The following is a 12,805-nucleotide window of genomic DNA, read 5'->3' as shown; positions in this document are numbered from 1 at the left end:
TAAATCCAAAATTGGCCTTGTTTGCTTTTCTTTTTTTTTTTTTTCTTCAGGCTGTAGCATCTCTCTTTAGCTCTTCGGGAGCTCCTGTTCATACCATTTGTCCCGTTGGATACTTGTTTCCCATAGGGCTGTGGCAAGGCAAAGTAAACAGTAACATTTAAAGAATGACCAGACAAAGGAATTTCTGATTTCTTCCTACAGGGCTAAGCCTCTAAACCTCACTGGTAGGACCATAGCTTAGACAGCACGAGCACAGAAGTCAGTTAGAAATTGTGTGCCAAATGGTCAGGGCAGACAGTACATGTAGACACGACTGAGTTACTGGAACACTAAAACTGAAAGATCAGGCTGGAAATTCACCTACTATACAAACAGAGGTCTAACTGCTTTTTGATCAGCTTCTGGCGCTCACGGAACTAATATTTACCAAACGCCAATATTACTCAGAGGCCTCTGCAGCTGCTGGACTGAGCCATGTCCCTTCAGATACCTTGGGCATGCAGGAGGAGAGCCCGCCTATCTCCCTGATAGAAATTTTGGGGAGCTGCCAAGGGGCGACATGAAAGGATCCATTCACCCAGCAGCCAGGAGCAGGAGCGCTTATGGGATTCATGGAGCACACAGACAGAGGAAGGAGAACTTCACTCGTGTCCCACATGATGCTCTCTGACACACAGAGAACTTCTGTTAGAAATCCAGAAGAAAAAAAACCCAGAACTCGGTGACGTGTTGTAATGGGGTAAAAGGTATTTAACTGCTCACGGAGTCAAAGGGAACCACTCCATTAATAAATGGGCAGTTATTGCTTTCAGTAGAGGACAAGTTACACATTAACTCACTTTATTACTAAATTAATACCAGATTTATGTGTTTAATTGATCTAAATTGCTCTAACCTAGCTGAAGTTGGCATACCCCATCCAGCTCGATGCAGGCACGTCATAATTCATTAGTTACCTTCCTTAGCCAGCTCACAGAATTGGAGAAGAGACTCGGGGGCATCAGGCAGGGAGAAAGGCTGAGACCGACTGCACCTCCCTGGCCACTGCTCCTTCCTCCTTCGCTCAGCCCCGCCGAGCACTGCTGCCAGCAGAGCTGAGCCTGCCAGTTACTCTGACACTCCACATTTCCCAGACTGGAGAATCTCCTGTGAAAACTGTTGGCTCTAATTTAAATATTATTCCTCACTTTTTTTTTTTTTTTTTTTTTTTTTTTTACTACCTGCTACAGAATTTCAGCACGCACGAGATGAATGCTCATGAGGACTCTATTCAAACCAGAACATGACAGAATTGATAAATCCGATGACAAGAGCAAGAATTGTCAAGAAGAGAAACCTGTGAGCTATTCTATCAACCCTCAGCACAGAACACGTGATGTGATGTCTCACATTCTCTCTACGCATTATCTGAACCCAGCCTTACAGCACACTTGACATTTTACAGAATGAAGAGATTACCTGCTGACCCAGGCAGAATAAGACAGTATTTTCAGGTGCAAAGCAACTGGGACTCAGCATATGGAGTTGCTGGAGCTGACGTAGGATTGGTGCTGTAGTATGAAAATACCAATACTAAGGAAAAGAGGAGCACCACAATCAGATGGTAAAGCTCTTTGAGCTGCAGGCGCTGTTTAAAGCTCTGGAAACATGGTGCTTGGTCCCTGCTGCTCCCTGAAAGCACAAAGCTGATTTGTTGTGGGCAAGAGCACATCTGCCCTGCTCCAAGACCCATGCAGGGTGGATGAAGAGGAACGCTGCTGTGAGGTCTTCAAATTGCAGGGATCCCAATAACCCTCAGCTATCACCCCCAGCCCTGCTAGCACGTGCAGGCTGGCACAGAGCTCATGAAGACTTGCTGCTTACACACGGCTTTCCTTTGGGTCCTGTAATGGCAGAAGGACCAGCGCCATGAGAAGATGCAACAAAAAAAGAAGTAGAATGCTCACCCCTCTCTGAGGATCTAGGCTCACAGAAAAGACTCTTCAAAGGAGGCATCTCCAGCAAGAGATCCTTTTTCAGTGGCAGTCAGCCCTTAAATAAGGTCACACAGTGAATTGCCTTCACCTGTGCTTCCAGGGCTGACTGGGTTGTTTCTCCAGATGCTCCATCAGTGGTTCAGGCTGTGACTCAGCAGTTCCCATACAGGTCCCTTTGCAAGTTTGACTATCTCTGATAAACCACCTCTGTAAGAGCGGTCAGCAAGAGGTTATGCAGACTTGGAACACGTAGTTTGGACTGATTTCTCCCCCTGTGTATGTTCCCAGCCTGTGAAATGATAGGTTTTTTGGAGCTTCAGAACAGTTTGAGATGCCTGCTTGGGCAGAGCCTGTGATACCAGCCACTTCTGAGAAATGAGTCAGAAAGGGGTTGTTTCCACATGTAAATACTGCTTAATGTAGAAGTAGTGGAGATGAAAACAAAGGAAAACCTCACATGCTCACCTCCTCCCCAAGTACCACTCCCAACACAGCCATCCGTGGTAGACCCTGAGCAGGGAGCACACATGGACTGCTTCACACCTCCCTCCCTACAAAAGCATCTTTACACGTGATCATCAGGAGGAGCCACCCTGGACCAACAACCATTCTCAGGGAGGTGCTCCTCCTCACCCACTGCTCTTTCCTGGAGCAGGGATTTCCCCACTCAGGCGGCACTGAAGAGCAGTCGCTGTGCAGAAGCTGAGTGCTGCAGGTCAAGCAGCAGAGAGAAGGGCTGGCTCACCTTGCGTTGTCCCTCCCGTGTGACTTCAAGAAGTTCATATCGCGGTATCTGGACAGGAATGCTACGAGCTGGTCGTTCGTTCTGTGAGAGAAAGAACAGAAGATGTACAATTACATGGAGAGAAGTGCCATCTTTAGAGCTGTTTATGCACTTCTTGTTCTCATTTGGAGACCTTCTGCAGAATGAAGCAGTGACTGAAAAACTTAAACCCTGCTGCTAAGCTCCATGGTTCTCCTCTACTCAGCACAGTGTGCTTGGAAAGAAGCGTTGTTATGTCTTGAAAAAAAATCATATCAAATCTTGGCAGATGTTTTTAGTATTGGCACAGAGCACATATTGAGAAATACTGCTCAATACTTTTCAAGTACGAAAATCCAGCTGTGAGACAACTGGACTGATAGTTCCATTTTACATGCTTTGCTAGATCTGTCTCAGGGAATTTGGTCAAGTATCTATTGGCATTTTCTTTGTTTCAGTCCTTGTACTAAAGAGGCCACGGCTGGAATGCATAAAGCAGGAGAACTTGGTTGTCAAAATCCCAATGAAATTAATAGGAACGAAGGAATTTAGAAGGTTAATTCCAGTGTGCACGACTGGCAACTTGACACTGGTATTTTCAGAATTTCAGCGGACATGTCCAAAAATGTATTTATGCATGGCAGCTTTTGTGGTCTGGTTATTTCTTCAACAAAGGAGCAAACATGCTGTTTACCTAGGTCAGCATATTTTAGGAAAAGTGAACAAATCATACTAAAAAGATCTTCACCTTCTGCTTTGCATTCAAAAACTCATTACAGGTACAACAGCTTTTAAGCCAATGGTCTGTAATGAACTTGACAGGCGAAAAACTAAGATAAACCAGCTGTTAATAGTATTGTATCTTGAAAACATTTTTTTAGTATAAGCCCTAGGAAATCAAATGAAACAAGATTATTGTATCACATGCATTTAACTTCTGGAGTCAGGCTGCAACAACTCAGAAGTGTTATCAGACTAGTAACCTATTTCCATATCTCAAAAACCCAATTTCTGGTTGTCATAAACAGCATTTCATCATGGAACTTACGAGTAACGAACAAGTTAGCCACTGATTTTATCTGGACCAAATGGAGATTCTGTCCATCGCCTGGCCTGTGTGACCCTTCTCCTACACTCACTCCTGTAAACTTTAATACCTCCCAGGGTCAGGCTCTGCATCTCAATTTGGCAACCTCAGAAAAGTGCTTTCTGTATAGTAAGCTGTGCAGATTTTCACATTTGCTGCTCCAGTGATTCTCCATCTTACTGGGATGAATAGGCATTTAGTGAATTTACTTAGCAATGCTTCCACATGAAATGGTTTCAATGGCTGACATCTTTGGGTGAGTTTCTAGGCAAAAGCTGGCACGCAAAGATGATCTTTAGAAATATAACAAAGTTTGGAAGCGAGTTTTAATTTTCTTACAGGACAAAAATCAAATCAACCGAAGCAACAATCCACACCACTCAATAAAACACCATTTATGGACTGCTCACCAACCTACAGCGCTATTCAGTGGTGCTCTATTGAATGCATCTGGGTTCAGGGCTGTCATATGAGCTTTTTAATCATTCCCACTTCTTAGATACTTCTTATAAAAGCCCAGGTGTTTTTTAGCTCTCAAAAAAATTAATGATTGATAACTTTCCACTCTTTGAAAACACTGGTGCCATAATGGTCCTACTTTCTATAAAATATTTTTTTCTAGAAAAAACTCCCTATAGGATTTCACTCTTAGTCTTTTAAAGTATGCTTCTTTTCATGTGTTGACCACGTGGAAATAAAACATCGCATTTCCATTTGGTAAAACACTCCAGGTACTTGGCATTCAGATTCACGCGGTCAACCAATTCCACGCTCAGTATGGGAGCACACTGAATTTCTATTAAGCTTTCATTCAAACCACTTCTTCTGGCCCTGACACCATGAGGATGCTGCGCACCACCTCCGAGTTATTCCACCGCACCACTTTAAAAAGAAAACCAAAGGATTTCAGTGCACTGTAGATGCTCTTCTTCACGTGCAGCGGCAGCACTGACACAGAGCCGCCGGCACTGGTTATTACAGCACCTCCAGATCTCTGTGAGAAATACTAAAGGCGTGAGCCTGTGCTTAATCTGAGTGAGGCAATGGAAAGCTGAGAATTCCAACCGTTGACATCACTGGGAACAACACCATCACCACAATGCCAAATTAATTTCTGCTCTAACTCCATGCATCTCCGGGCAATTCACTGAGCACAACCCTGGCAAAAGAATCCCTGGCTAACCACCACAGTGTAACAGAAAGCAACGAGAGCAGCACATTTCTAGTATCTTCTTTCTATGGAGGAAATCAGAAAGTGGTGGGAATAAGAGAGAGTAGTTTGTGCTAATGTGCACACTAATACACGTATTACATTTCAATCAGTCTCCCCAGCGTGTAGCAGCATGAATACCGGTGTAGGAAGAAGTCTTTGCAGAGCCGATGTGTGAGGATGGAGGCGGCGAATGCACTCACATAGCTCCAGCTTTTATTTCCTTTTGTTATTAAGCTAATTTGGAGGGCGAGGCGTCAGGAAAAGGATTAGTTAACTGAGTACTTGTGAGGTTAGTGGGGAGGGAGGGCGATGTGGGAGTAGAGGGGAGAGGAAATGTGGTCACTGACAGGTGTGTGGCACACAGAGTGAGACGTGAAACTGAACCTCACGTGAATTCAAAATGTGGAGAGAGACTGTAGAGGGTGTCCATGAAAAAGAGACAAGTGGAGAAGAATGGAGAGGAGATAAAGCATTTCTGACATCACTGATGGAGATTTAGTGTCACTCAAGAGCAGGACTTCCAGCTGGAATGGTGGGATGGGATCCACGAGAGCCATCCAGACTCAGCTCAGAGGATGGACACAGCCCTGGAGGGCCATGGCTGAGCTCCTGCTCTGGGCTGAGAGAGGGTTAGGACCAACACCAGGGTTAGGGGTCCAAGAAAGAGAGGTGAGATGTACAGCAGGAATGGAGCTCAGAGAGCCTGCCAAAGGAAAGCAAAGCCACCAGTGTTTTCTCACGAGCATCCCTAGTTTGGGGTTCAGGTGTCCCAGGGTGTAAGCAGTCACCAGGGTCTCAAGCATGCATACATGCTTAGCACTGCAGTAAATTCAGAACACGACATGTGCACTGGGAAATGAACTGGAAAATGGGAAAGAAACCCAGTGACTTAGTGCTGGCACTGTCTGGCCGACCTGGGGCAGCACCAGCCCCTCCCCATGCACAGCTGCAGTACAGTGCTGCACAGAACAAAGGGCAGTGCTGGTTTTAAACAAATCTTCCCAGTCCTGGTGACTAATCCAAGCAAAAGACCCCCTGAGTTTACAGCTGTGAAAATAGATTCAGAAAAGTCTTTGGTGAATCTGAGGAAAGGAAAACAAGCAATTGTTACGTCTGGAAGACAGTGAAGCCTAAAATAAACGTCCTTGATTCAGCAAAGTGCTTTAACGCATGGACAACTCAAAGGATGTAAAGAATAGCATCTTCTTCAATGGTCTACGCGTAAGCCAAAACTCACACAACTGCTTAACAACATGACTTACATTAATCAAACGTTCAGAATCCTTTGGCAGTGCACGTGTACAGGAACAATATAGTTTGATTCTGTGCGGGAATTAGATGAACAAAAGAGCAACTGCTGTACCTCTGTTCCAGGGCAGCGCCTGCCCAGGCTGAAGTGGAGATTAACAACAGCCTTATCACAGAGCGAGTGGGAACGGCCCGCTCACACGTGACACTGTGCGCTGGGCTACCAGCACCAGCCATTAACATGGATCTCACACAGAATCACAGAACAGTAGGGGTGGAAGGGGCCTCTGGAGATCATCCCCAGCTCAAGCAGGTTCCCTAGAGGAAGTGACCTATTTTTCTCCCTGTGTATCTCAGAGCCTTAGTGCCATCCCAACCGTAGAGAATCCATCTATCCTGCACTTCAACTTGCTATTTCTAACTTTGAGAATAATCAGTGTTTTAAAATAACTGCTAAAAGAGCAGAAACGATTAAGCTATTAGTTAGTGGCTATGCCATGGCCCATTTGCAAACACTGTGGTGATACCAGAAGAAGGTTCATCATGTGTAATTGTTACTGACATTCATGGCGCTCATAACTCGCCTGGTAATTCACAGAACATACACTCACAAAGGAAGATGTTTCCTGACCTGGTAAGTTGACGGGATAGGAAAAATACTAAAAAGATTGTTAAAGACTAAGACCACAGTCCTCAACAGACAGGAATACACCTCTCAGACGCTGAACAGAAGAGGTACTGGCTGAACTTGGTGCAACACTGTATTGAGAGCTGGCTGCAAGACTGCTCATATCAACCTACCAAGTCAGTGAATACAAAGACTGAACCCCCTACACTACAGGCAGCCAGCTCCACGCCCCAGGGAAAACACTGTTCCAACTCCTTGCCTATCAGCTATCAGCTCACGAGGCTCCCCAGTATGGAGGGAAAAAAGACCTCAGAAAAGAAAACCTAGTGCATTGGGCAAGCCCATCCAGAGTTAAACATGACGTGGCTCCTTAGCTAATGCCCCATGCCAGTCAGTGATCAAGAGACATTTGGATAACGCCCTCAGTAACATCCTTCACCTTTTGGTTAGCCCTGAATTGGTCAGGCCATTGGACACGATGTCTGCGTAGGTCCCTTTCAGCTATTCTCAACATGCAGCCATGCACACAAGCCTTGCAGTTGAAGGGAGCATTTGATTTTGCTGCCCTCTTTTCAATAAATTCTAATGATTGCGATCAAGCTCACTGATTTGAATAAATTAATTTAATTTTACCTGGCACATCATTGTGAAACATCAGGACAAGCTGTGGCTGCCAACAGCCCAGTGGCAAGAGGTGATCACCCCAGCCCTGTGCTACCCTGGGAGCTGTGCCTTGTGGCCCTCTCCCTTACACACAGGGTAAGAGAACAAAGATGGGGTGAAGAATAACTCCAAACTCCCTCCAACACCCAGGCATCTGGGTCTGCAGCGATGCTCGAGCAGTGGGGCTGGGTGCAATCCTTCTGCTCCACTGAGGGATGAGGCAGCGATGCTTACAGCAAAATGATAAAACCAAGTGGATGCAAGCAGAACAATAAAGAAAGCCGCTTCCTGTTGCACAGTTCTGTTTCGGGACCCTGCACACCCAGCCTGGCCTTCACACGGTGCTGCCAGCCCACCCCTCTCCCCAGCTCCAGCACTGCCTTTGCCAGGGGAGCCCCAGAGGATCAGGAGGCATTAAGGAGAGACGACTCTGCTGTCTAAAAACACAGGGGAAGGCTATACTTAGCCCTCGCTATCTGTCACAGAGCAAATATTAGCGTTTGCTCAGAGAAGCCAATTCCCCTAAGAGCAGTCATTCATAAAACACAGCATAAAAATGAGAGAGACAGAGGGGATTTCAGAGGCCAACCACATGCAGAAGGCTGCAGGTGACTATTAACACCTCTGCTTTTACAGCAGCGTTGTCTTTAGCGGTTTGTTTTATCTTTCAAGCTGTGTTTAGCAGAGGAGCAGGTGGCAGAGGAGAAGCAGCAGGCCTGGCTGCGGAATGCAAGGACTGAGCAGGACCCGCTGCATTCAGGTGCTCCAGGTGCCGGGCGGTCACAGCTTGGCCACTGCTGGGTGACCCCCAGGTTCTTTATGAGCAACACAATCACCTTTGCAGCGCTTTCAGTTACTGCTTCCCATTCAACCACTGTCTGTCTCCTACAGAAAAGAGCTAACAGAGCCACAGAGGAGGAGGTAAAGTCTTCTTTAAATGTCACATCGCTGAATAAACCCAGTGAGAGAACAGACACGCCGGGGCACAAAAGAGAGAAAAAGAACATACTCCATTTTCTGCTCCTGAGACACTCCATAACATGTGTTACACAAATTCAGTGCTTCGGATGTCACCCACCAACCAAATAAATAAGAAGCACACCATTCACAAGCAGCGGCGCATGCTTAAAATGAGCATCCTGGAGAGACCATACATAACAGAATTCCACCCAGCATTAATGAACAAATGTGATTAAAACTATCTGCAGCTCTGGACTGCAGCCAAAGCGCTGCCAGCACTATTTGATATGTAAATGCTTAAAACATTTGCTGTGTGCACAGTTGTCGATGCAAAGGCTCTATAGAGGGTTCCTTCATCTAATTAGAGATATTGGCTTAGCAAACTTTGGAGTTTATAAAAACCCTCAATGTCTCATTATTCTTTTAAAACAGAATATTCATTTGTTTGGAATGTTTTCCAGCTCTATCCCACGAAGCCTTGAAATGCCTGTGGCTAATGAAAAACGCCAGCCCCGTATCAGCTAATAAACCCTTGGGCTTTTACAATAACAAAATGCATACACTCATTAAAACTTTTTAACTTGCTGCTTTTGACTTTCTTTAGCTATTTGCTAGGTTTAAAGTAATCTACTCTATTTCTAATTATTTTATAGTGCAATTTCATCAGAAGCGTTTAAATTATAGAGGATCTTATCAAACACACCCCATTACAGCACAGTCGCTGTGAGCCTGATCCAGTGAGGCACTTAACAGCGTGTGCTTAAGTGCGGCACACTTGTGGCTCTTCTGAAACGGCGCTACTTCCATGCTGTAGTCTCAGCAATTGCTTCAAGGGTAAGGGTCTGCACGTCCATCTGTTAGGAAGCAGCACATGCAGCGATTACACACAAAAGTATCAGCTAGGAGCTGCCCTTGAATTCAACTCAGATCTCTTGGGTGCATGAGTGCTAAGGAGGCTTTTCCAGGGAGCTCAACCCAGCTGCACCTTGGTTTGTCCAGCTCCGCCATGGATGTATCTCGTGGCTCCAGGAGTACCCGTACTGTCATTGCCACAGCCAAACCATTTGCTCACATCACATGCTCTGAACAACCCTACTGCTGCAACAAGAAGAAAGCACTGCGCTGCAATGCTGTGTGATATGCACATATCCAATTTTAGAACAACTTATGTATTTTACAGTCAGATTAGGAGAGGCATTACTTAAAATACCGATTTCCTTTCATACATTTATCTGTGCAATCTCTAGGCCTAATTATACGTACGCTTAACAATGATAAAAACACTTGGAACAGAAGCTTCTGAAGATTCTTCCAGACATGCAACTGCACAGGTAAGACTCGTGCAAGATCATCAAAGAAAACAACCACACGCAGTACAAACGCCGTCCTGAACCAGCCGCCGTTCAGGCACTCAACTCAGAGGCATTTTGCTGGAAAGGAAGGAAACATTTCACCCCGATTTGTTCAACGATTTATTATGTATTTTTCTCTCAGTTTACGAGTGATCAGCACATCACTGTCAATATCATTTGTGGTTCATCTTTTTCCCCTTCTTGCTAGCTCAGAGCTTGAGCGCCTTCCAGGTAGCCTCTGCTGAAAAGGTCCATTAATTGCTTATTTCCAACAAATATTTCTAAGTCAATGCGTAGACATGTGTCTAACTTAGATAAGGTCTAGAAAACTTGTTGGAGGTACGTACTGTAGCAAAGCAAAATTCCAATCCCACCACATTCAGAAGAGATGTCAGTTTAGTTGAACTGAATGTGTGGAAGAAAGCACAAACATTTCCATCGGTGCTGGCAAAAACTGCTCACTGAGCCCCACAGGCAGTCCCTTAATTCATATTTGGAAAGTAAAATAATGCAGATCAGTGAAGAGAAAAATACTGCAATGGGAGGTTTACACACTTCTAATTAGAGCCTAATCCTGGCTGCTGGGATTACTGGGGGTTCCCAGCCCGGACCCCATGCTGATCAGGTTGAGGAGGAATGCTGCTGGACTGAGTGCACAGCCTGGTAACAGCCTAAAAAGAGCAGTGTCCTCCTACCATTCTAACAGCTGCTCCCTTCTCTTTGCTTATGTCTTTCACAGCAGTTATGTACCGTAGGAAAAGTTCTGGAGCACCCACTTCCCCCCACAAGCCCTATTTATTAACGTGCCCAAGTGATGTCACTCCATGACTTCCAACAGTTGCTGAAACACGTTTGTCAAGATAACCATTCTTCACAAAGCTGCCTTTACCCAGCGTCACAACAAGGCATCCCATTATTAAACTGCGTCAATGCAGAGGTCAGTAGAGAGAAGCACCCTATTTAACAAGCTAATGAACTCACTCCTGATGGATCAAACCAGAGCAGCCTCCTATTGATTTGTGAATGTAATTTGCAAGGACGCAGCACCACAAAGGGTTAAGAGAGACACCACTACCCTGCGCTGAATTCAGAAACAGAGAACTGAGCCCACTTTATACATTTGCTGAAAAGCATCTGAAAAAAGAAGTAAAAAAGTGTGTGATTCTTTCCTAATCCAAGGATATCTCACGATCAGAACCAAATGCGGTAGATTTTTAGGTTTATCAGAGCACTGGGATTTCATGAGCACAGAACAATGTCCTGCTTTGTGCTCTTTCAGGGTTTGGCTGCCACGGCATATTCATGCAGAGCCCCATCTGCCTGCATGAAACATCCCATTCGGATGAAAACAATAATCACTGATTAAATGAGCGAGTGGAGTGAGCACAGAAATGATCAACAAGTCCATTACTCAAATTAGTGAGACTTTGGTTAAAAGGGAAAAAAAAAAGTCTCGATATTGGGCTGAGTGGGATCTTTTTGTCTCTTTACGCTGTGTATATTTAATATTGCATATTTTACATTCAGCAATTCTTTTTTTCACAAACTTCAAAATTAAATTACCAGCATCTCAGCATAAAAGAGAAGAAATTAAATAGGAGCCTAAATTCAAGGCAACTGTTCACTTTCCTACCTAATTTATACATTCCTTCATCCAACTCAAAATTTATTTGGACAAGTCAGTAAGAAAAATGATTTCTCATTAGGTTGAGTGATTATAATAAAAAATGCTCACTTTCTTCCACAGAAGCGGGGGGAGAGGCCCGGGCACGGCATACACCGCAGGGTGCAAGGGGCAGCTGCCACCCACCGTGCTGCTGACTCAACGCGTCACGCTGGTAATGAAACCCAAAGAGCTCACACCAACCTTGCAAGAAGCAGCAAACCCGAGACCACCATCACACTGCTGGAAACGGGAGCAGAACGCCCTGAGAGGCACAGCATAGCTTTGCCACCCAGTATTTACATTGGGTCTTGCCTACCTCCCTGGTTAATTTGCGACATAAACCTGGGAACGACAGCCAGCATAGCTCTGCATAGCTCTGAAAGCAGCAGTAGGAATGATCTACCTAGGCAAAGAAATTTCAGCCCATGCTCTCCAAGGAATAGGCAAGAGGGAACAGAAACCCAGCCCCCAATGAGCTCAATGCCCTGAACTGGGGTTACCTCGAGGAACACATCTGTGCCCCCAGCACAGGAGGCACCCACGTGCCATCGATGCAGCTGGCCTCCCCACGGCCAGCCCCCGCTGCTGAGGCCCTTTCACAAACCCTGGTTAAAAGCAATGGGAGTTAGATTCAAGCAGCGCCTTCCGAAGCTCCTTGTGGGCCTGCCACTCCCTTTGATCCCTGAGCTGCTGAGCAACCTGTCGGAGCGCATCAATTCAAAGGACCAGAAGGCAAAACGGGGAAAACGGGGTCAGGCTAATGGGATTTAACATTAATTCCACACCGAGCCTGAAAAGATGGAAGAACAGGGCCTGGAGGGTAAAAGGGATAATGAATTGAGAGCTGATGGAAGGAAACTTAATTGATTTTAACAACAGAAAGTCACATTTTGTTACCTTTATTTGGGTTGAGCAATAATCTTATTTTGACAATTGGGGCCAGCTGATGACTTGCCCTACTCTCTTGAGTACGGCAGTGAGGAATGCAGCACTGGGATGATGGGCATGAACATCTAGCAGAGAGCAGGAAAACGTCAAAGGCACCGTCTGGCTCCATCAGCTGGTATAACTGGGGCTGGAGAGAAAAGAGCTGGGGGGCAGAAGGCTGCTATTCCCATTCACTCCAAGCCACAACCAGACAACTCAGAGTCTTGTTTCATTGAGAGAACCAGCACTTCACCTCAACCTAAGAAAGAACTTCAGATGCCCAAAGAATGCATTGTAGCAAGTTTACTTGCTAAAAATTACT

At 45.4% G+C, this 12,805-nt stretch overlaps 1 protein-coding gene across 2 annotated transcripts in view; it reads right to left on the bottom strand.

The window, feature by feature from the left end:
* The window catches only part of XYLT1 (xylosyltransferase 1), a 160,146-nt gene that overhangs the window by 39,337 nt on the left and 108,004 nt on the right, over positions 1-12,805 (bottom strand). For both annotated transcript variants that reach the window (XM_021412123.1, XM_021412124.1), the window contains exon 5: positions 2,722-2,802. In XM_021412123.1, coding sequence (XP_021267798.1) covers positions 2,722-2,802 — 81 coding nt within the window. The remainder of the gene's footprint in view (positions 1-2,721; positions 2,803-12,805) is intronic.

The sequence above is a fragment of the Numida meleagris genome, chromosome 13 (assembly GCF_002078875.1).
Source record: "Numida meleagris isolate 19003 breed g44 Domestic line chromosome 13, NumMel1.0, whole genome shotgun sequence".
Taxonomy (NCBI): domain Eukaryota; kingdom Metazoa; phylum Chordata; class Aves; order Galliformes; family Numididae; genus Numida; species Numida meleagris.
The sequence above is the reverse complement of the archived record's forward strand: the minus strand, read 5'-3'. Positions and strand labels throughout refer to the sequence as shown.